The 23,059-nt window shown below is 46.7% G+C and overlaps 1 protein-coding gene across 2 annotated transcripts; it reads right to left on the reverse strand.

Moving 5' to 3' along the window:
- Window positions 1-16,975: 16,975 nt before the first annotated feature.
- Window positions 16,976-22,747, reverse strand: CITED1 (Cbp/p300 interacting transactivator with Glu/Asp rich carboxy-terminal domain 1). Of its 2 annotated transcripts, none has more exons than XM_081080879.1 (3): window positions 22,085-22,747; window positions 18,128-18,252; window positions 16,976-17,579 (listed from the first exon to the last, which is right to left on the reverse strand). In XM_081080879.1, exons 2-3 carry the CDS (start codon window positions 18,185-18,187, stop codon window positions 17,052-17,054), a joined length of 588 nt encoding a protein of 195 aa, XP_080937005.1. In that variant the 5' UTR covers window positions 18,188-18,252; window positions 22,085-22,747; the 3' UTR covers window positions 16,976-17,051. The 2 variants fall into 2 exon arrangements, with proteins under 2 accessions (XP_080937005.1, XP_080937006.1); XM_081080880.1 differs by lacking the exon at window positions 22,085-22,747 and adding an exon at window positions 21,606-21,983.
- Between the last annotated feature and the right edge of the window lie 312 nt (window positions 22,748-23,059).

Raw genomic sequence — 23,059 nt, forward strand, 5'->3', positions numbered from 1 at the left:
CTCTCTCTCTCTCTCTCTCTCTCTCTCTCCCCTATGCGCCAACAAATTGGAGAATCTGGAAGAAATGGGTAAATTCCCAGAAACATATAATCTTTCAAAACTAAATCAAGAAATTACAGAAAACTTGAAGACTGTTTACAAAAACTAGTGAAATTGAAGCAATAATGAAAAAAACTCCCAACAAACAAAAGTCCTGGACCACACGGTTTTACAGGTGAATTTTACCAAACATTCAAGGAAGAACTAACACCTATATTTTGCAAACTACTTCAAAAAATCCAAGATGAGGGAAGATTCCCAAGCTCATTTTACGAGGCCAGCATTATCCTAATTCCAAAACAGGATAAAGACACTACAAAGAAAGTAAACTATAGGCCAGTATCCCTGATGAATATAGATGCCAGTATTCTGAACAAAATATTTGCAAACCAAATTTAGCAATACATTAAAAATATCATACATCATGACCAAGTGGGATTTATTCTGGAGATGCAAGGCTGGTATAATATTCGCAAATCAATTAGCGATATACACCACATAAACAAATTTAAAGACAAAATCACATGATCATTTCAATAGATGCAGAAAGAGAATTTGACAAAATCCAGCACCCATTTTTTATAAAAAAACTCTCAGCCAAGTAGGAATAGAGGGAACATACCTGAACATAATTAAAACCATATATGACATCTACAGCCAACATCATACTCAATCAGCAAAAACTAAAACTATTTCCCCTAGAACAGGATCAAGACAGGGATTTCTACTTTCACCACTCTTATTCAGCATAGTACTGAAAGTCCTAGCCACAGCTATCAGACAAGAAGAAATAAAAGGCATTCAAACTGAAAAAGAAGAAGTAAAACTATTATTATTTGCAGATGACATAATACTGTACATAGAGACCCCTAAAGATTCTACCCAAAACTACTAAAACTGATAAATTAATTCAGTAAAGTTGCAGGATACAAAATTAATATTAAAAATCAGTTGCATTTTTATTCACCAATAATGAATTCTCAGAAAGGGAAATAGGAAAAAATCCCACTTACAATTGCATCAAAAAATAATATACCTAGGAATAAATTTAACCAAAGAAATAAAAGACCTGTACTCAGAATATAATAAGATACTAAAGAAAGAAATTTGTAGGGCGGGGCTATAGGGTTAAGCCTCGGACTGACCTGTTGGCAAAGCCACCAACAGGTCCCAGCTTAGAGGGCACAGTCCTTTTAGCATAATTAGACTTGACCTTATGATGCTCCCTAAATCTTACCTGGGTAGCTAATGGGCTGTGGGAGATGTAGCAAGTGCTGCCAAAACAAGTGAAACTCACAAGAACATAACTATGGTGACCACTACCTTGTTTACCTCTGGCTATAAAATAAAGGCTCAGCTTGCCTCTGGATCTCTCTCTGTGGCCTCAGCCAGGCACAGGAAGATCCACCTAGACCCAGTTTATTCTCTTTGTCATTTCATCATCCTTTACCGCCCTCACTCAGGCTTTCGAACCCTTGGCTGAGCTGGCTCGGCCCAGAAATTGAAGAAGATGCAAATAATAGAAGCATATACCTGTTCATGGATATGAATACTTAGCATTGTTAAAATGTTCATATCAACCAAAGCAATCTATAAGTTTAAGAAATTCCTATCAAAATAGCAATGGAGCCCTAACTAGTTTCTTCAGTGGATAGAGCATCAGCTTGTGGACTGAAAGGTCCCAGGTTCGATTCCAGTCAAGGGCATGTACCTTGGTTGCAGGCACATCCCCAGTGGGAGGTGTGCAGGAGGCAGCTGATAGATGTTTCTCTCTCATCGATGTTTCTAACTCTCTGTCCCTCTCCCTTCCTCTCTGTAAAAAATCAATAAAATATATTTAAAAAATAGCAATGGAATTTTTCACGGATATAGTACAAATAATTCTAAAATTTATATGGAACCACCAAAGACCCCAAATAGCCTCAGCAACCGTGAGGAAGAAGAACAAAGTTGGAGGCATTGCACTACCTGATATCAAACCATACTACAAAGCTATAGTAATCAAAACAGCATGGTACTGTCATAAAAATAGACATATAGATCAATGGAACAGAATAGAGAGCACAGAAATAAATCCACACCTATATATATGTCAATTAATTTTTGACAAAGGAGGCAAGAACATACAATGGGATAAAAGACACTCTGTTTAATAAATGGTATTGGGTAAATTGATCAGATACATGAAAAAAAATGAACCTAGATCACCTCCTTATGCCATATACCAGAATAAACTCAAAATGGATTAAAAACTTACATATACCAGTAAGACTCAAAACCATAAAACTCCCAGAAAAAAACATAGGCAGTAAAATCTCTGACATTTCCCATAGCAATATTTTTTTCTGATGTATCTCCTTGGGCAAGGAAAACAAAAGAAAAAATAAACAAATGGGGGTACATCAAGCTAAAAAGTTTTTGCCAGCAAAAGAAACCATCAACAAAATACAAAGACAACCTATAGAGTGGGAGAAGATACCAATGCTACATCTGATAAGGGGTTAATGCCCAAAATTTATAAAGAACTCATACAATTCAACACCAAACCCCCAAAGAATTCAATTAGAAAGTGGGCAGGGAACCTGAATAGACACTTCTCCAAAGAGGACATACAGATGGGCAATTCTATATAATAAAGAGGCAATATGCAAATTGACCCTCACACCCTCACAAGATGGCTGCCTATGACCAGGCCAGCAGGGGGGTTAGTGAAGGATGACCAAACAACTGAACAGTGAAAGGGCGAGTTGTCGCGGGGCCTACGTGGGCAGGCCGCCAGGCACCATGAGGCACAGCCTGACCACGCTGCTGGCGGCCCGGCCCAGGCCGCCACCCGCCCGCCGCCCCTGGACCGGACCCACGTGGCAGCAGTGACAGTGGGGCGGGGCGTGTGCCCTCGCCCGAGGAGATGGAGGAGGAGGTGATCGCCGGCGCCCCCGGGGATGAGACAGAGGACATGGACTTCCTGTCTGGGCTGGAACTGGTCGATCTGCTGGACCCCCGGCAACCGGACTGGCCCCTGGAGCCCGGGCTCAGCTCGCCCTGGGAGGGGCGAGGACTGTGCCCTCCATCTTGCCCTGGGTCCTCCATTTTTGGGCAGAGCCATGTGCTTGGTGGGGGCTTCTTCCCGGAGGCCCAGGCCTCTGCTGGCCATGCCCAGGATTTCTAGGGACTAACCAATGATAATCAAGGGAAGTGAACGCCATCAATATGACTACATCCTGTGTAATGAGACACCAACTCACGCCTGGCCAATCAGCAGGGCCCACAGTCCCCTCTCCTGCCCTTACTCCACCCTCCTATAAAACCCCCATCCCATCAGGCTTCGGTCTCTCTGCCATCTGCTGCTGTGCCAGTAAGGAGGGCAGGGGAGCCAGACCTAGGTTTGAAATAAATGACTCTTGGCTTTTGCATCGGACCCGCTGGCTCCCTGGTGGGCTCTTGGGAATCTTGAAATCTGGGCACAACAAACAGCAGGTTGAGTGGGGCAACCAGGCTGGTGGAGGGGGGGGGCAGGCATGAGGGGTGACCAGGATGTTAGGGGGCAGTTGAGGGCAACCAGGTCAGCAGGGGAGGCAGTAAGGGGTGACCAGGCTGGCGGGGGGGGGGGGCAGTTAGGAGCAACCAGGCTGGCAGATAGAGGGCAGTTGGGGGCGATCTGGCCAGCAGTGGGGGCAGTTAGGGGCTATCAGGCAGGCAGGCAGGTGAACGATTAGGAACCAGTGGTCCAGGATTGTGAGAGGGATGTCCGACTGCCAGATTGGAGAAGGTGCAGGCTGGGCTGAGGGGACCCCCCTCTCCTGTGCACGAATTTTGTAGTTATACAAAATTCTAGTAGATATATAAAATGTTACTATTCCTAGAGATATGCAAAGTAAAACCACAATGAGATATCACCTCACACCTGTCAGAATGGCTATCATCAATAAATCAATAAGCCACAAGTGCTGATGAGGATGTAGAGAAAAGGGAACCCTCATGCACTGTTGGTGGGAATGCAGGTTGGTGCAGCCACTATGGAAAACTGTATGGAGGGTCCTAAATAAAATATTTTAAAATGGAACTGCCTTATGATCCAGTGATTCTACTTCTGGGTATATGTCAGAAGAAACTCAAAACACTAATTTGAAAGAATATATGCACCCCTATGTTCATTGCAGTGTTATTTACAATAGCCAAGATATGGAAGCAAGCCAAGTGCCCATCAATAGAGGAGTGGACAAAACAGTGGTTGAACATTTATACAATGGAATATTACTTGGCTATAAAAAGAATGACATCTTTCCATTTGTAACAGTATGGATAACCTAAAGGGTATTATGTTAAGTGAAATAAGTTAGAGAAAGACAAATACCATATGATTTCAATTATATGTGGAATCTAAAGAACAAAATAAATGAACAAGCACAATTGAAACAGACTCATAGACACAGAGAGCAGACTGATGGTTGTGAGAGGGGAGGGGGGTTGGAGGGTTGGGTGAGAAAAGGTAAGGGATTAAGAAGTACAAATTTATAGATTCAAAATAGTCACGGGGATGTAAATAGTCACAGCATAGGAAATATAGTCAATATTATTGTAATAATTATGTATGGAGCCAGGTGGGTACTGGAAATATCAGGGGAAAGTGTATGATTGTCTAACCACTATGCTGTATACCTGAAACTAATATAAAACTAACATTAAACAATATTAAATGTAAACTATAATTTAAAAACAAAATTAAGCCTAGTCAGTGTGGCTCAGTGGTTGAGCATCAACCTATGAACCAGGAGGTCTCTGTTTAATTCCTGGTCAGGGCACATGCCTGGGTGTGGGCTCGATCCCCAGTGCGGGGCATGCAGGAGGCAGCTGATCAATGATTCTCATTATTAATGGTTCTATCTCTCTCCCTCTCCCTTCCTCTCTGAAAACAGTAAAAATATATTTTAAAAAATTAAATAAAAAACATTTCCTTTGAGACTTTTTTGACCTATGAATTATTTAGAATTATGTTGTTTAGTTTCCAAGTGTTTTGTTATCTTTGTTATTTATTTCTAGTTTGATTCCATTATAGCCAGAAAACACTATGATTTCTGTTCTTTTAAATTTATGAAGTTTTGTTTTAGGCCCTAGGATATGGCTTATTTTGACCAATGTTCCATGAGTAGTTGAAAAGAATTATGTGTTCTTGTTTTGTTGTATGAAGTGTTCTATAAATGTCAATTAGATCCTCTTGGTTGATGGTGCTGTTGAGTTCTTTATCTTTGCTGAATTTGTCTAGTTGTTCTATCAATTGCTAAGAGAGTGTTGAACTCTGAAACTCTAATTGCAGATCTGTCTATTTTGCCTTGCAGCATTCTCAGTTTTTGTTTCATGTACTTTGAAACTTTGTTGTGTGCATCCACATTTAGGATTGCTATGTCTTCTTGGATTGATCCTTTCAACATAATGTAAATGCCTCTCTTTGTCCCTAGTAATTTTGTGTTCTGAAGTCTACTTTAGCTGATATTAACAGATTAATGTTTCCATGATAAATCTTTTCATCCTTTTGTTTTCAAACTACCTTTGTTGCTATGTTTGAAGTGAGTTTCTTGCAGATAGCATATAGTTGAAGTGGTGTTTTTTCTTTTTTTAATCCACTTTACTTATCTCTTTTTTTTTATTTTTCTCAATTTTATTTTGTATTGATTTTAGATGTACAGCTTAGTAGTTAGACAATCATACACATTACATAGTGTTCCCCTTGACATTTCCAGTATCCCAACTGGCTCAAAACATAGTTATCTCAATACTAGTGGCCCGGTGCACAAAATCTGTGCATGGGGGGGGGGGGGAGTCCCTCAGCCCAGTCTGCACCCTCTCCAATTTGGGACCCCTCAGTGGATGTCCGACTGCCGGATTGGGCCTAAACCGGCAGTTGGACATTCCTCTCACAATCCAGGACCGCTGGCTCCTAACTGCTCGACTGCCTGCCTGCCTGATTGCCCCTAACCACTTCTGCCTGCCAGCCTGATCACCCCCTAACTGCTCCCCTACTGTCCTGATTGACACCTAACTGCTTCCCTGCTGGCCTGATTGCCTCCAACTGCCCTCCTCTGCTGGCCTGATCACCCCCAAGGCTTTGATTAGTCTAGATATGACCCTTCACAGAAAATTTCATTAAACCTGCTTTACAATAAGGGTTTGATGATTGAATCATTGGGACCAGACACCAAGATGTCCTTTCTTTAAATAGTGGAGGGAATAATTATCTTGTTTTTAAGTTGCCCTAAACATCAAATGAGATAATGACTTAGAAAAGCATAAAAGCACCATATAAAGACAACTGTCTTTTTCATGTACTGAAATGACAATAAAGTGGTAAAATGAAAAACACTATTTTTATTCTCCCCCTTCCTTCCTTTACAGCCTTTATTTAAACTTTGAAATTCATGAAAATTTCACTCCTATTTTCATTTCTTTACATTAAATATTATTTGGTATTAGTTTCAGGTTTTATATTAGTTACAGAATAGTGGTTAGACAATCATATACTTTACAAAGTGTTCCCCGATATTTCCAGTACCCACCTGGCTTCATACCGTCATTACAACACTGTTGACTATATTCCCTATTTAAGTGACAATAGGTTTACTGGTTCCTTCCAGTCTTTCTTTTGTGTTGCTCGTCCTTCCTTTTCTTTCTCACTTCTTCCCTCATTTTCTTTATATAGTATCTCAATTGGCCTTCAAAGCTCAGCAAAGGCGCTAGGACATGCTTAATCCATTTTACAGACTAGGAAACTGAGGCCAACTCCAGTTGGCTGTGGAACTGGACTCAGCGCGCGAGAAGTCCTCACAGCGGTGCGCTCCACCCTTCCTAAGGGGCTGCTGGGGGACAAACAGAACAAACCTCCCCGTGAGGCTTCTGAGCCTCGTTCTCAAGCACCTCTTCATCCTGGATGCTCCACATTCTTTTCTCTTCCCCGTCCCCACTCCTCCCCCATTCTTTACTCCCCCCCCCCCTTCTCCAGAGCAGGTGGTAGGACTCACAATCACAGCGCAGGCATGCGCTGCTGTGGTGCAGGGTGGGTGCAGGCATGCTTTTGGGGCAAGGCAGGAGCAGGAGTCACAGCTTCTGAAGTGCGAAGGCTGCCTGGGCGATGCCCGGTTAGCACTGGGAGCTTCTCTGAATCAGGTCAGTCAGTTGGGTACCCTGCAGTGTGGCACCCTTCCACTGCGGGTCCGCGCCCCTCTGCCTGGGCGTCCTTCCATGCCCCTTGTTCCCCACCGGCTTGACCAGTGTCTTGGGGCCACTGCAGAACCTTGCTCTCCACAGGTGAGGCAGATCCCCGCCTGCTGGCTCCCTGCCAGAGCCCCCTCTGGTGCACCCTGCCTCACCAGGTTTTTGCCTTTGATCTGTGACATTGGTGACGGCACACTCCTAGCAAGCCTGGTACCCAGAGGGGCACAGAGTCAGTTCTTTGCCCAGAATGTTAGAGGGTGCAGTCGAATTTGCAGATGTTGCCCAGGGCCTGCTGGTGAAGGCAGCGCCTGTGTGGGGTGTCCTCATAGAGGGACAGTGCAGCCCAGCTCTGTGACCCTTGGGCTGCTCACCTCCTGGCAGGCTGCTTCGCCAAAGCCAGGGCACTCGCCTGGGAGTCACCCTTCAGTCGGCCCACAGTCGGGCCTCACACCGCTGCTAGGTCTCCATCCTCACCTGGGTCACCTCTTCTTCCACATTTGGCCTTCATCTATCCCTCTCTCCGTTAGTGCTTATGCTCTAAGCCTGAAAGAAAAGGACCAAGACCAAGAAGGACAAAGCCCAAAGGAAGTGAGTCTTAAACCCCCACATCCCATTCTCTGGATTTCCTCCCACACCTCCTCTCTGTTTCATGTCTTGAATGGGCACCAGGTTCAGGCATCCTGCGGCCCAGCCACATGGCCTCCCGGCGGACTGGTAGAGTCGGTCTCCGGAAAGCTGTGGATCTGTGGCAAGAGGCACAGCCTGGGTCTCAGCAACCCCATGCCTGCTGGAAAAGGCTGTTGGAGGAAGGCAGGAGCCCGTCGGTCATTAGCTCCCCAACTCCAGAGGAGGTACCACAGGCTCACCCCCAGCGCAGGCCCTGCTCCCACCTCCCCCCACCCCCAGCGGTTGTGACATTAGGAGTCCTGGCCTAATTTCCATATTCCTCTCTTATTATATAGGAGGATTATTAACTCCATTACCTAAGCTTACTTACATCCCCATGGCTATCTTGCAACTACCAGCTTGTATTTCTTAATACCTTCACCTCTTTCATCCATCTCTCACCCCCCCCCCCCCACTGGAATTCACCAGTTTGCTCTCTGTGTCTATGAGTCTGTTTCAATTTTGTTTGTTTATTTTGTTCTTTAGATTCCTCATATAAGTGAAATCATATGGTATTTTCCATTTAAATTTATTTATAACTAGAGGCCCTGCACTCTCTCACAATCCGGGACCCCTCAGGGGATTTCGGAGAGCTAGTTTCACCCGATCCCTGCAGGCCAGGCTGAGGGACCCCACCAGTGCATGAATCCATGCACGGGGCCTCTAATCTACTTATATAAAAACCCTGGGTGTAACATCATGGCCAGAAGCATGACCAACTGGAAGTCAGTCAGTCCTGCAGGGGTCGTCTTGGAAACGGCTGTGCCCTCCCCCAGCTGTTTCCCCGGAGGGCGAGGTTTCAGGCAGGAACCCACCCTCAGAGGAGAGCATGGAAGTATTGAGTCCGGCCTTCAAACCAGACCCTGACAGTAGGGAGGAGGCAGCCCCATTCCTCACAGAATCTGCTGTTGGATAGCTTGCTGTCAGTGGTCTGCCAGCCAGGAACACCATTCACCTGCACCCTGGACCGTGACAAGAGGGAGGAGGGAGCCCCATTCCTCATGTAATCCATAGGTGGCCAGTTTGCTGTCAGGGGCCTGCCAGTTAGGAATTCTATTCACCTGCATATCTGTATAAAGTTTTAATACATTATATTAGAGGCCATGGTAGTACTGTTTTACCCACAGCATCTACAGGAATTGCTGCAAATTTACTTCTCGGTGGAAGCACCTTTCATTCCCAATATAAATTAAATTACCGATTCCATTAAATGAAACTTCAATTTCTAGACTCAATATAAAGAGTGAAGTTGCTAAAACTATTAAAAAGGCCCAACTTCTCATTATTGATGAATGCACCATGGCATCCAGTCATGCTATAAACGCCATAGACAGAATACTAAGAGAAATTCGAATGTTGTATTTGGTGGGAAAGTTCTCCTTGAAGATTTTTGACAATGTCTCAGTATTGTACCGCATGCTATGTACAAACGAGTTTAAAGTACTGCAATGTTTGGGGATATTTCAGAAAGTTGTCTCTTACAACAAATATGAGATCAGAGGATTCTGCTTATAGTGGATGGTTAGTAAAACTTGGAGATGGCAAACTTGATAGCAGTTTTCATATAGGAATGGATATTATTGAAATCCCCTATGAAATTATTGAAATCCCCTATAGATCCCCTTTGTAATGGATCTATTATTGAAGCTACCTTTGGAAATACTATATCTATAGATAATATTAAAAATATATCTAAACATGCAATTCTTTGTCCAAAAAATGAGCGTGTTCAAAAATTAAATGAAGAAAATTTGGATATACTTGATGGAGATTTTCACACATATTTGAGTGATGATTCCATTGATTCCACAGATGATGCTGAAAAGGAAAATTTTCCCATCAAATTTCTTAATAGTATTACTCCTTCAGGAATGCCATGTCATAAATTAAAATTGAAAGTGGGTGCAATCATCATGCTATTGAGAAATCTCAATAGTAAATGGGGTCTTTGTAATGGTACCAGACTTATTATCAGTAGATTATGACCTAACATTATTGAAGCTGAAGTATTAACAGGATCTGCAGAGGGAGAGGTTGTTCTGATTCCAAGAATTGATTTGTCCCCATCTGACACTGGCCTCCCATTTAAATTGATTCGATGACGGTTTCCCGTGATGCCAGCATTTGTGATGACTATTAATAAATCACAAGGACAAACTCTAGACATAGTAGGCATATTCCTACCTGAACCCATTTTTGCACATGGTCAGTTATATGTTGCTTTCTCTCGAGTTTGAACAGCATGTAACATTACAGTTAAAGTTCTAAGTACTTCAGCACAAGGGAAATTAGTCAAGCACTCTGAAAGTGTTTTCACTCTTAATGTGGTGTACAGGGAGATATTAGAATAAGTTGAATCACTTTATCAGTCATTGTTTGCATTACTGTTGTTTTTATATCATGTTTTTGTTGTTTGCATATCATGTTTTTATTGTTTGCATATCATGTTTTTGTCGTATTTATATCATGCCTCTGTTGTTGCTATATCCTTTTGTTACTGTTTATTTATTAATAAATTTATATATTATTTTCATATACATTTTACTAATTTCCTTTCATCTGTCACACTTCTATTATAAAGGACAAATAACAATATTAAAATGTCTCCACTAATTAATTCCCTTTTAAAAAAATATATATTTTATTGATTTTTTACAGAGAGGAAGGGAGAGGGATAGAGAGTTAGAAACATCCATGAGAGAGAAACATCGATCAGCTGCCTCCTGCACACTCCCCACTGGGGATGTGCCCACAACCAAGGTACATGCCCTTGACTGGAATCGAACCTGGGACCCTTGAGTCCACAGGCCGATGCTCTATCCACTGAGCCAAACCGGTTAGGGCAATTAATTCCCTTTTAATGTGCATGAATTTCATGCACTGGGCTACTAGTATGCATATATGATCTTTAGTTAATATTTCCCACCCCTTCTGCCCCTCCTTCCCCCTGATATTCATGTCTGTTCCATGTTTCCATGCTGTGGTTTCTGCTCCTGTGTTGAGCATCTGCCCCCTGGTGGTCAATGCGCATCATAGCTACCAGCCAGTCAGCTGGATGGCCGGTTGCTTAGGCTTTTATATATATAGATAATGATTCTAAGTATATTGCTTTTTACAGTTTTCTTAGAGTTTGCTTTAGGTAGTATCATATACATGTGTAACTTAGAGTTTACTGATCTGGTGTTCAAGTAAGTTACCATTGACTAAATTCTATTGCTTTATCTTCAAGTTCACTGATTCTATCCCCTGTCATCTCCACTCTGTTACTGAGTCTATTCAGTGAGCTTTTTTTTAGCTTCAGTTGTTTTTTTCCTTCCATAATTTCCATTAGTTATTTTTATAACTTCTATTTTTTGTTGCGATTTACAATTTTTTATTTATATCAAGTAAAATTATAATTGCTTATCAAAACATTTTTATGATGGTTGCTTTAAAACCCTTGCCAGGTAATTCCAACATCTGATTCATCTTGCTATTGGTATCAATGGATTGTCTTTTCTCATCAAATTTTGGTGTTCCTGGCTCTTGTTATGGTGAGTGATTTTCTATTCTATCCTCAACATTCTGGTTATGTTAGGAGAGTCTTGATCCCATTTCAGTCTTCTGCTTTAGCTGGCAGTCACCATGTTTGGGTTTAGCATGTACATTCAGGTCTACTTCTGTGGATTGTAAGTCCAAAGACAGTTCAGTTTTCCAAGCCATTGCAATGTTATTTTGGTATGCTCTATTCTTTTGTTGTTCCTGGGGCTCCCACTCAGTCCTTGCTGGAGCTGTCTGCAGGGGCAGAAGGTGCTTCCCTGAGCTGCCTGTTTTTGTTGGGTGATCTTCTGGTGAATTGGAGAGGCTGTTCTTATGCCACTGGGTGGAGAGTAAGGAGATATGGGGTTTGCTACTGCTACTGCTGTAGGCAAATCAGGCTGCCTGCTGGTGTCTCAGTTCTGGAGTGGGAACTGAGACAGCTTAGGGCTTTGCTACTGCAGGCAATTCGCATCACCCTCTGGAGTTTTGGTTGTAGGGCAAGCTTAGTTTCCCAGGCTAGGTCTCTGTTGGGCTTCTCCTTTCTCAGTGGTGTGTGTGTATGTGTGTGTGTGTGTGTGTGTGTGTGTGTGTGTGTGTGTGTGTGTGGTGGTGGTGGTGGTGGTGGTTTTGGGTTGCAGGCCTCTTTGGCCCCCAGGGTAGGGGTATGTGGGAGATAAAAAGAAACCCAACAGAATTCACCATGTTGTCATTTCTCAAGTCCTGAAGTTCCTAGCCAGTCCATCTTCTTTTTTCCTGCTTCCAGAGTCCTTTCATCATTATTGGTTGAGTAACTTCTAGGAAATATAATTGTATTTGTAGGAGAGGAGCAGGGAAAATGAGTCTAAATCATCTTGTTCTGAAACTATATGTCCCCTAGTGTAGTTTTTAAAATAACATTTTGGTATGAGTGAATATTTGAGCATCTTTTGATGAGTTTTATTTTATTTTTAAATATATTTTTATTGATTTCAGAGATGAAGGGAGAGAGAGAGATAGAAGCATCAATGATGAGAGAGAATTATTGATCAGCTGCTTCCTCCATGCCCCCTACTGGGGATTGAGCCTGCAACCTGAGCATGTGCCTTTGACTAGAATCAAACTTGGGACCCTACAGTCTGCAGGCCGATGCTCTATTCACTGAGCCAAACTGGCTAGGGCTTTTGATGAGTTTTAAAGCCATTTTAATTTCTTTTTCTGTATTTAATTTTGATATCATTTGCTCATTTTTATATTAGGCTGGTGGTCTTTGACATTGATTTGTAACAGCTGTTTTCATATTCACTATGAGTTGCAGAAATTTACTCCAGATTATTGTTTCTCTCTTTAAAAAATATTTTTATTGACTTCAGAGAGGAAAGGAGAAGGAGAGACAGATAGAAACATCAATGATGAGAGAGGCTCATTGATTGGCTGCCTCCTGCACTCCCCCTACTTGGGATCGAGCTGTAAGCCGGGTATGTGCCCTGACCAGGAATCGAACCTCCACCTACTGATTCATAGGGCAATGCTCAACCACTGAACCACACCAGCTAGGCTATTGTTTCTCTTTTGATCTTGCCTTTTTAATGGTATTTTTGCCTTGCCGGTTTTTAAAAATATAGTTGAATATATAAATCTCTTCCATAACGTCTGGTTTTGTGTCATTCTTGGAAGGCCTCCTCATTTCAAGATTTTAAAAAAAAATCTCCCCATATTTTCTTCTAGTACTTTTATGGTTTTACTTTTTCATTAAAATTTTTTTGGTCCATCTGGAATTTATTTTTGGTAAAGTGTGAGGTAGTGTATCCAATTGTTCCAAAGCATTTTTTGAGTAGTCCATCATTACCTCTCTACTTTGAAATGCTACCTTTAAAAAATGTGGTTAAAAAACACATAATATAAAATTTACCATCTTTACCATTTTAAGTGTACAGTTCAGTAGTGTTAAATTATTCGCATTGCTGTGCAACAGATCTCTAAAATTTATCTTGCAAAAGTGAAACTCTATATTCAGTGAACAATAACTCCCCATTAAAATGCTGCCCTTTCATCATAGTCTCTAGTGTCTGGTCTTTTTCACTTCTTGCCTAAATCACTGTAACAGCTTTCTAGCATCACCATAATTCCAATTGCCATGCACAGTATAGCCTGGTTCATTTTCCTCATGCAAGCTCTGACCACAGGATTCCATTATTCAAAAGCTTCAGAAGCCCTTCGTGATATATTGCAATTGAAATTAAGTCCCTCATTATACTCTTTCATAGCACCTGTAACTTTTTTTCATGTCTCTTTTCATAATTTGTAATTATCTGCATGATATTTGACTGTTGTCTATATCCTAGCTAAACTTAAAATTTCATGAGAGAAAGGGCAATGTGTTCACCACATATTTGCAGTGCTTAGTGCGCACCTGGTACTTAGTAGGTACTCAGTCCATGTTTGAGGAATGATAGGTTCCCCTTGGTCTGTGGAATAAAGTAGAAACAATGCAAGATCTGATTCAAACTTAATCTTCTCTCAGCTTTCTGCCCTTCAAGGAAAGTAAGCTGCTGGATTTTCCACACTTCCCTGACAAAGCCATGGGCTTTCTCATGTTTGGCTCTGGTTTACAGCATGCCCTGATCTTTTCATTTGTGCCATGTCCCCCCTCCGTTCCCCACCAGCATTGCTGCCTTGTGGAAATCCAATTCATCCTTCAAGAATATCACTGTCTCCACCACTGGACTGTGAGTTCCTTGAGACCAGACACAGAGTCCCCTGACTTGCCCCTAGGGAGCATCATAGTTCCTGATCTCTAGGAGGTGCTCTTGGTTACACATCTTCAATTGCACCTAGGCTACAGGCTCCTTGAGGGCAGGCAGTGTTCCTTACCTGTGTGCATCTGGGAACCTTGCTTCCTAGCCCCCAGGGAGAGACTTGGAGTTGGCTTCAGAAATATTCCTGGTAACCTACTGAACCTGTCTAGTTGTGTTATGAGGGGCCTGAATATGAAATAGTGTGGCAGGGGCAGAGGCTTCCCTGCCTTCCCCCCACTGTGTCCTGTGACATTCCATCTCTCTGGCTCCTTCTCCAACAATAAAAAATTACTGCCTCACACTCCTTACCTGAGTTCAGCTTGGAGGTTACTCCCTGCCTCCCTCTCCCTCCAAACCCTCTGACGAAGGGGCTGCTCAGTTGGCCACGCTTTCCTGGCACCAGGAGGCAGGATTGCCATGCCCAAGATCTTGTTCTCCCCCCTTCAGAAGCACCTTCTCTAGGGATGTCCAGGCCACTCCCCACCACCACCTGCTTCCCAAGCTGTACTCCTGTCACCTCATGATTCCAAGGCAGCCTCTCCCCATCAGAGGCAGTGACCCTTGGCTTGGGCTTCTTCCTCCTCACCCTACGGGCTGCTGACACCCTAGGGGCTTCAGAGGTCAGGGTTGGCAAACAGTCTAGCCTGCTGACCTGTTTCGTTTGTCCAGAATCATGTTCTTGTGAAGGCCCCAGCAGAGGAGGGACCCGGAACCCTCCAGCCTTTTAGGGTCTAGGCTCCTTCCACATCCTGCCATTCTGCTTTAGACCCCACTCTTGAGCCCACCCTTGCCCTGTCAATAGACTGTCCAGATTCTGAAACCCACTTGCTGACCACAGCTTCCCTCCTTTCCCTTCACTTCCTGCCTTCCTCAATCCTGACCTCTTCTCTGAATACAGACCTCCAGGCCCTCTGGTCCCCTGGTTCTCCTCACTTTCTCCCAGGCTTCCAGTTTTTCCTCTTTGTTTTCTTACCTCTGCCCTACTAGCCCCTCAGGACCCCATGTCTCCACCTGAGAACCCCATGTCTCTGTTTGCAGGGTCAGGTAAATCTATTTATCTTCAGAGGGATAATCCTAAAAATCAAAGTTGGTTAATTCTTTGTTTTCCTACAAACTTCCAGAGATTCTCCACAAGCTACAGGGTTGGTGGTACTAAAAATAAAGGCATGCTCCTCACTTGGTCTTCTAGAAGAAGACAAAAATTCTGGTTTTTAGCCACTGTAGCCCCTTTCATGAACTTGTGCCTGCACAACAGCTTTCCCCCTTACTCATTGTTTCCTTGGCTGGCTCTAGTCTTATTTTTAAACCCTATTGTGTTTGTAGGTACATATGTCTTTGTGTAAAGGCACAGAGCAAGACCAGTGAGGATACACCACAAACAGATAAACATTTGCTACCTCTGTGCAGGGCCAGAGGTGATCAAGATTGAGGGAGGGATTGGGTCAAAGGATTTAACCTTATCTGTAAAGTTTCTACTCTCACAAAGAGATTGTATCATGTACTTACTACTTGTGAGATATTAAAAACAAACAAATGAACCAGTTTAGTACCAGGAAACCTTCTCCAGACTTCCCAGGCAGAGGGAGCTGTTTCCTTTTCTGGGATTGAACAGCACCTTCCGCAAGTGTTATAGGCAATACTGTGTTCATCTTTCTCCTTCTAGATGGGGAATCCCCTCAAAGGTACACACTTTATATAATTCATGCTCCCATGCCTAACAGAGTGCCTGGCCCAGAGCAGGTGCTCAGTGAGTGCCAAACCCAGTGCATTGCCTCTGCCAGCTGGCTCCTTCAAAAGTGCTTGCCGTGGGTCAGGCCTCATGCTAGTCATGAGCTGTTTCAAGTAAGTTCCACAATGTCCAAGGAAGGATATCCCCAGGAGTCTTAAATGTGGGTAGAGAAGACCCTTGGGTTATCTTAACACAAGGATGGGGTTGAACTGCCGTCCCCCAAGGCCAGGATCCAGTTCAGTGCTACTGTCTTGTCACTTGGCATGCTTCCGAAGCCACAGCCTCTTCAGCAGTTAATCTAAGGGCAAAGGCATCCCCAAAAGCTGAACTTGTCAAGTCCAGCCCTGATTTGTATCTCTAAGATGGAGAGGACAGCCTTAATAAACAGGCTGTCCCTATACATGGTGAGCCAGGGAGGCCAGAGTCAGGAGACGCTCAGACCAGGCTTGGAGGGAGGCCCTGAGCAATTGTCTGAGGGGCTTGAAGAAGGCATCAGAATTTCAGTTTAATCTTGGGAGTCTGTAGCTTTTGTAATTTTCCAGAGAAATCTGAGATCTCCGGTCATAGGATCCTATTTAGGTCCTATCTACTGCTCAAAGGCAAAAGTGCAAAGCCTTAATGGGTCATTTGGATTGGAACTATAGAGTGGGTGGGGATGGCTTTTAGAGTTGGTGAAGTGTGTGTCACGTGGCCAGGGCAACCCTTTAGACTTGAATGTGCAAGTGGTGAGGAGGCTGAGGAAGGGTCTGGATCAGTCTTTCTTCTGAGAATGCCCCCAACCAGCCCCTGTATTTAACCTCAAATAGGACAGTGTTCCTGGGGACTTAGGGCAATGAGGCTAGGTACTTGGGCTCCTGAAGAGATAACGGCAGAAATTTGGTAAGCAGTCCCCTACCGCCCCACCCCTATTCCTCCCATCCCATCCAGCTCCCTCCCAGCTATCCACCCACACCCCACCACGGGCCTCAGAATTGCTGAAAAGACACCAGACCATGCAACACATCTTTAGACCTCAATGAAGAACACCTCCAGTTAGTCCAACTCTTTGTAAGTAACTTTTATTTTTATTTACAACAGAATTGGTGGCTTTATTCCTTCATGTTTAGGGACAGTTGGCATCAGCAGCCAGACGGAAAGTCTGCAGTGAAGTCAAATTCATTCTGCCCCAGCCACAGCTCTGGAAGCTCATTAGCCCGGTCCAGTCCCAGTTCCACCACCAGTGACATAAGCACCTCCTCATCCACTGGGTCCGAATCGATGATAGCAGGGCTCTGGGCACCAGCAGGAGGAGAGAGTGACCCCGTTCCTCCCGCCTGAGCCCCAAAGCCCCAGTTTTGCAGGGGCCCTGCCTCCCCTGGTTGGCCCGGAGTGGCTGCAGCCATCCCATGATACTGGCTATTAAGTTTCTGCAGCTGCATACTGGCCAGCAGGTGAGGGGCAGGGTGCAGGTTGAAGGGTGGGGATTTAGTGGGAGGGGTGGTGGTTGGAGAGCCTATTGGAGTTGGAGATCCAGAGGAACTAGTGGGAACCCCACTGGCCTTGGTTCCATTTGAGGCTACCCCGGGGTAGTGCAGAGTGGCTACTGCTTTGCGATCTTTCACCCCCAGGTTAGAGTAGGCTAGAGAGCTCATCTCTTGGTTGGCATCCTAGAAGACAAGAAAGGTGCAACATAATATCAGGCCCAGAAAACTCCTACATGCACTTCATTTGGGGCTAGTGGTGAGGAGGTAGCAAGAAGGCCCCCTGCAAAGTTACGCTCCCAGCCTGAGGATCCTCCTGAGCTCAGTGTTCAGAGCAAAGTGCTCATGCTGGGCACCTGCCCTCCTCAGTGGGTTTGCTGCTTTTATCTCCCTCCCTCCACCTCATCACTCTAAAGGCATCTCATTGTCCCTCTTCTCAGCCTCACATTAATCCTTTCCTTTTATTTTTGCCCTCCCCCCAATCCTTTCAATGGTGTTGTCTTATTCTGATTCTAACTCTCTGCTCCCTACCCTGTCATCTTTCAACAACCTGAGTGGGTTCGGTTTGACCACATTTAGGCAGAAGCTATCCTCATTCTCCCTAGAGAAAGCCCTGTTGTCTCCTCTCTGCTAAAGGACACTAGACACCACACCTAGGAGGGCCTATAGGTGGCCCCAGACCAGCTCATCTTCCCAGGTCTAAATGTCTCTATTTGTAAAATGGCAAAAGTTACCTCCTTCACAGGTGAGGTGCCACCCTTGACATCAAGTGCAGGTCTCGACATCGTTGGCATTTCAGAGCCTCAGCAGAAGTTGGATAAATTGGTGGGAGGTGATGCTGCCAGCTGGAGCTGTTGTGCTGTATGTGATGGAGAAAAGATAAGAAGGGCAAAGGTTTCATTAGCCAAGAAAAAATTAGCAAAGCCCAAAGCAGGGCAATTATATACAGCTACAAGGAAAGGATGGTGACAGGGTTAGATCCAAGACCAGAGACCACGTGAGCAAGGGAGAAGATCAAGCTGGAACTTTGTTTGCTTGATTAGCCAGGTGCTGCCCAGGTAGCCAGCTATCCACATCATCAAGAGGGTACACAATGACTGCTTTCCCATGCCAGTGATTTCAGAGCCCCAAGTGTGTGTGTGGGGTGGCATGGCACTGTTCCTGATTCTGAAGGCATAAATATCCATAAGTAGCACACTGTCTTCATGGGCTACTGGCTTCTGAGCTGGGGCCTCTACCGGGACTGAGAAAAAGTGGGAAAGAGGGCAAGGAAGACCTAGAAAGCTGAAGGCTGTAGCCCAGGGAAGGAATCAGTCCCCAACGTAAATGCCATGGAGCTCCAAAAGCCCTGACTCAGATATGGGTGTGAGAAAAGCCAGGCTGATAAAGGTGGGCTGGGGGCTCTGAGGTGGCCAGAGAGCAGCAAGGATGTCTCAATTTCCTCCCTGCCTCAAGCCCCCTCCAAGACAGCCCAAGTAGCATAGGGCTTTCCCAGGACACCTGGTCTGAGCCCAGCCACACCCATCTGTAGTGACAAATGGGAATACTTCTTCCTGAAGGGAAACAGGAACAGAGATTCAATGGCTTTCCTATCAAGTGGCAGTGGTTCCGAGAGCAGGAGCTAGCACTCTTATGTTCATAGGCCTCGCCTGACCACTGAATCATACCTAGAATGATTCAAACAATTGCTGAAGAAATAATTCCCTAGCTCAAGTGCTGAAGGATAAAGGGGTGAGGGAAAAATAATTCCCTCAAACCAGAAACCAAAAAAATTTCCTCACCTGAAAACTCTCGTTATTTTCCTAGAAGCTTGTTTTTAAGCTTCATCTATTCTAGCCTTCATGATGAATCAGAGATGTTGAATTTTGTATTTATAAATACGCTTTGCCCCAAAGAATCTCCCACACCTTAAAAAGCATGTCTAATCTTTCGAACAAGCCTAGAATTCTCCTTAACATTTCCCTCCCTCAGTGGTCATTAAGAATCTGCTCAGACACTTCTAGAAAGTAGCCACTTACTACTTCTCTTTATTGTCTTTTGCACCACTTACTTGTAGGGTAGAGAGGCAAGAAAGTAGAGAAACGAAAAAGGGGGGGAGAAAACAGAAAAAAAAACCAGTTGCTGGGTCATCACTACCACTGCTTGATTGGAGGCCTGTTTGTTCTCCGAGGCTACCCAGTCATGTTTCAAGCCAGTGATCACAAGACAAGGAGTCTAATCCATGTCGTCTTCCAGAGCCCAGCATCTTTGGTATGAAGCAATTTTCACATCCTAAGAAAAACTTTGAGGGGCCCTGCCCATCTTTCTCTGTTCGTATCCAGCCTTCCTTCTTTATGCCGCCCAAATGTACCCGAGTGTACAAAATAAGAAACAGTAGCAACAACAATAAAAAAGGGAGGGGAAAAAGTTATAGAATAAAAGAAAGAGCCAGAAAAAAGTTTTAATATCAGTTCTTGGGGAAGAAGACCCTTTTGCCCTTCAGGCTGTGAGCTCTCCTAAACAGGACCCTGTTTCCATTCAGATCTGTTGTCTCTCTTGGCCGCTCTCTCAGCCCCACTCCCACAACCTACCTGACCCCCCCACCTCCCCGTCTGCCCCTCGCCTGGGTCTGTGCTCCGTAGGCGCTCAGTAAGTGTTGAATCCACTTTTCGATGGGAATTCCTGACCCTGCTGGCCTGATTTTCTGTCTCCACACTGCCACCAGCCCATTCGAAGGCAAAACTTGGCAGCTCAGAAGCGTCCCAGCCTGCTCCTCACGCCGAGAGCTGACTACTGTGAAACGACTGCTAGAGGCGGCTGGCAACCCAGAGCAACAAGTGCCTCCTCACACGCTGGTGCCTGGAGGCTCTGATACAAGTTCCCGCCCGCCCTTCTCTTCAGACCTTCCCTTAGCCCCACAGCCCCTCCCGCCTAGATGGGGGTGGGGAGAGGAAAGAAGGGACAGGCAAGGCAGGTAGGGGGCTCTTGTCTTTAACCTGTTGGGGGACCAAAAGTTAAAGTGGCACCAACTGGATGGCTCCATCTCGATTGCTATTTTCTCACTTAAGAGAAATTTAAGAATCCAAACAGTACTGCAGCTCCTCTTGGACGCGCTCTAACCCAGACCGATCAGTTTCGCCACCTGAAAACTAAAGGCCCGTTGTTTGCGAACAGTTCGGCTGCCTTCCTCGCGGCATCCCAGGTGGAGCCGCTGGAGTTGAGGGCGACCTGGAGCATCCCTGGAAGGTGGGCACGAGCACACAGTTCACCAAGGCCCCGAGCTTCCGTTCCCGCAAGTGCTGTGTCAGGAACAGATATTAGAGACCGCACCGACAGGCGGGCAGGGGCGCGGGCTCTGGTCCTCCGCAGCGAGTTTGCGGCCCCGCGCTGTGGCCGCGCGCGGGACGCACTCTGGCACCAGCGGCGGCGGCTCCTGCGCCTCACCAACACTTACTGAGCGCCCGCGGAGTGACCTACACGGCCGCAGGCTGAGCTACCCCCTAGCCAGGCCGCCTCTGCTCAGTGCTCTAACCCCGCTACCAGAAGAGTAGGAAAGGCTCCGAGAGGTTCGGTAACTTGCCCAAGGTCACAGCGCTAGAAAGTGGCGGAGCCGGGATTCGCAGCCACGTCTCTCTGACTCCAAGTCCGATGCTCGGCTAGGCAGGGACTCCGTGAGCGGCCAGCCCCGCGGCGCTCGTTTATAAGGAGAGGAGTGTGTGCGTGGGTGTGCGTGGCTGTGTGGGCGTGCGTGTGGGAGAGAGCAGAGGTAGACTGGGTAGTACAGGCAAGTTGCCCAAATTCGCTAACTTCCATCCCGCAATTGCCCCGAAATCGGCCCAAAAAGCCCCTCTCGCCTCCAGCCCCCAAAGGAAACCTGAGCTTTGTGCAGCCCCAGAGCCCGAGCATCCAGATGCGGTCCGGGTGATTAGCAAAGTCCGTGGAAGCCCAGCTGGAGAAAGCGCGGGCGCAGGGAAAAAGGTGCTGCCGTCTTCTGTGGAGAAGCGGGCGCTGGCGCGGCTGGCGGGCAGGCGGGAGCGCTGGCAAGCCAAGCGGTTCGCGGCGGGCAGGCGGGCGGCAGCCCCTCCGCCCCCAGCGGAGCAGCTTTCGAACAGAAAAACAAATTCCCCCAGACCCCCCGGCCTGCCCGGCCGCCTCCCGCCCCCCGCGCCTGCTCGGCTGGAGTCCTTCGGCCCCGCCGCTCAGCCCAGCGTCCTGCCGGGCGGCCGGGCTTACCTCAGCGAAGCCGCCTGCCTTGGAGATGGAAGCGCGGAGCCAGGCGAGCCGAGTGCGAAGCGGCGGAACCCCCAGCCCTTGGCACGCACGCCGCCACCGCGAGCCGGTCGCGCTCAGTGCCACCCGACCCCGGGGCGCCTGGGAAAAGCCCGCACCGCCGCGCCGCCGCCGCACCGCACCGTGCCCGCCCGCCCGCGGCTTCGGCGCCTGACTCCGGGGCGGTGGCGGTGGCGGCCACCGCGCTCCGTTCTTGGCGCCGGGACCGGCTCTCAAGCCCCCATTGCCGCCCCAAGAGCCCTGACGCACACGCACACGGCAGAAGGTTGGCCTGGGCTAGAAATCCCAGGAAAGACAGACCCTTTCCCCGCTTTTTATCCCTCCCCCTCAATTTCCACGTCTTTATAACCGGCTTAGGGCATTATTAGCACATGTACTGGCTCGTGGGCCAGTTGGTGGCAAAATCTGAACTGGATACTCACTCAGGGCCAGAGCTGGTACTGTGCCTTCCTTAAGCCTCTTCCTCCCTGCCAGGGACGACTCCTTAGCCTGTGGGCTGCGGGCGGGCTGCCGGGCGCAGTGAGCAGCCTGCCCGGTGGAGTGAGCAGCGTCTGGGGCGGCTCAGCCGTTTCCCTTCTGCAGCTGTGCCGCTGGTAACATTTTATAGCGGCGGCTAGCGTGTGTGGCCCTTTAAAGGCACTCGAGCTGGTGCAGTCACCGAGGATCTTGTGAAAGCGAAGGGCCGGCTGGGGAACGGAGTCCGAGCGACCCCGCGGGTCCGGCAGCGCTGGGAATCGGCCATCGCTCCGGGGTGGGGCTGGCGGACCCAGGGCACGGTCACCCCGAGCCCTGAGTCCTCGGCCTACGCGGGTGCTTCTGAAGCTGGCGGGGGCCCGGGCCCGGGACATCGTCTCTCCCCACCACCCTGCATGGACTTGCCCAATAAATTCCACTTAATTTTGCTAAGGCAAAGGAGAGCTGTTAGTGTCTGTTTTCTGACCTAAATCTATCGGGTGGGCTGAGAGGGCTTCAGGCGGAGAGCTATGGACTCAGGCAGTGACCCTGAGTAGGGGGCGCACAAGGGACGGTCCTGGGGAGCGGGAGGCATGATTTGGGTTCTCTGCAGGCTTTCTCAGAGCTTGTCTGTCCCTTTGGGCTGAACCATTTCCCTTGTTGAAGGGACAAAGCTGGGGTCCTTTTCCCCCTTAAAGTCGCCAGATCCAGGCAGAGCCTCATTGAGGGCCTATCTGCGGGCAGCAGTGGCTTCCCTCGCAGGCCTGAGCCAAGTATTCTCTTTTGTGGTTATCCAGAGAGGACGGAGGCTGGTGGGATGCTACGCAGAAATATACTGCCTTCCTGGATGAGGTGCAGCTCAAGAGGCATGCCAAAGGCCAGGAACAGGAAGCAGAGAATGAAGAGCTTGCCCCTGGGCTGCCGGGGATTCCTCCTGCCTTCCC

This window comes from Myotis nattereri, assembly GCF_964212035.1.
Source record: "Myotis nattereri genome assembly, chromosome: X".
NCBI lineage: Eukaryota > Metazoa > Chordata > Mammalia > Chiroptera > Vespertilionidae > Myotis > Myotis nattereri.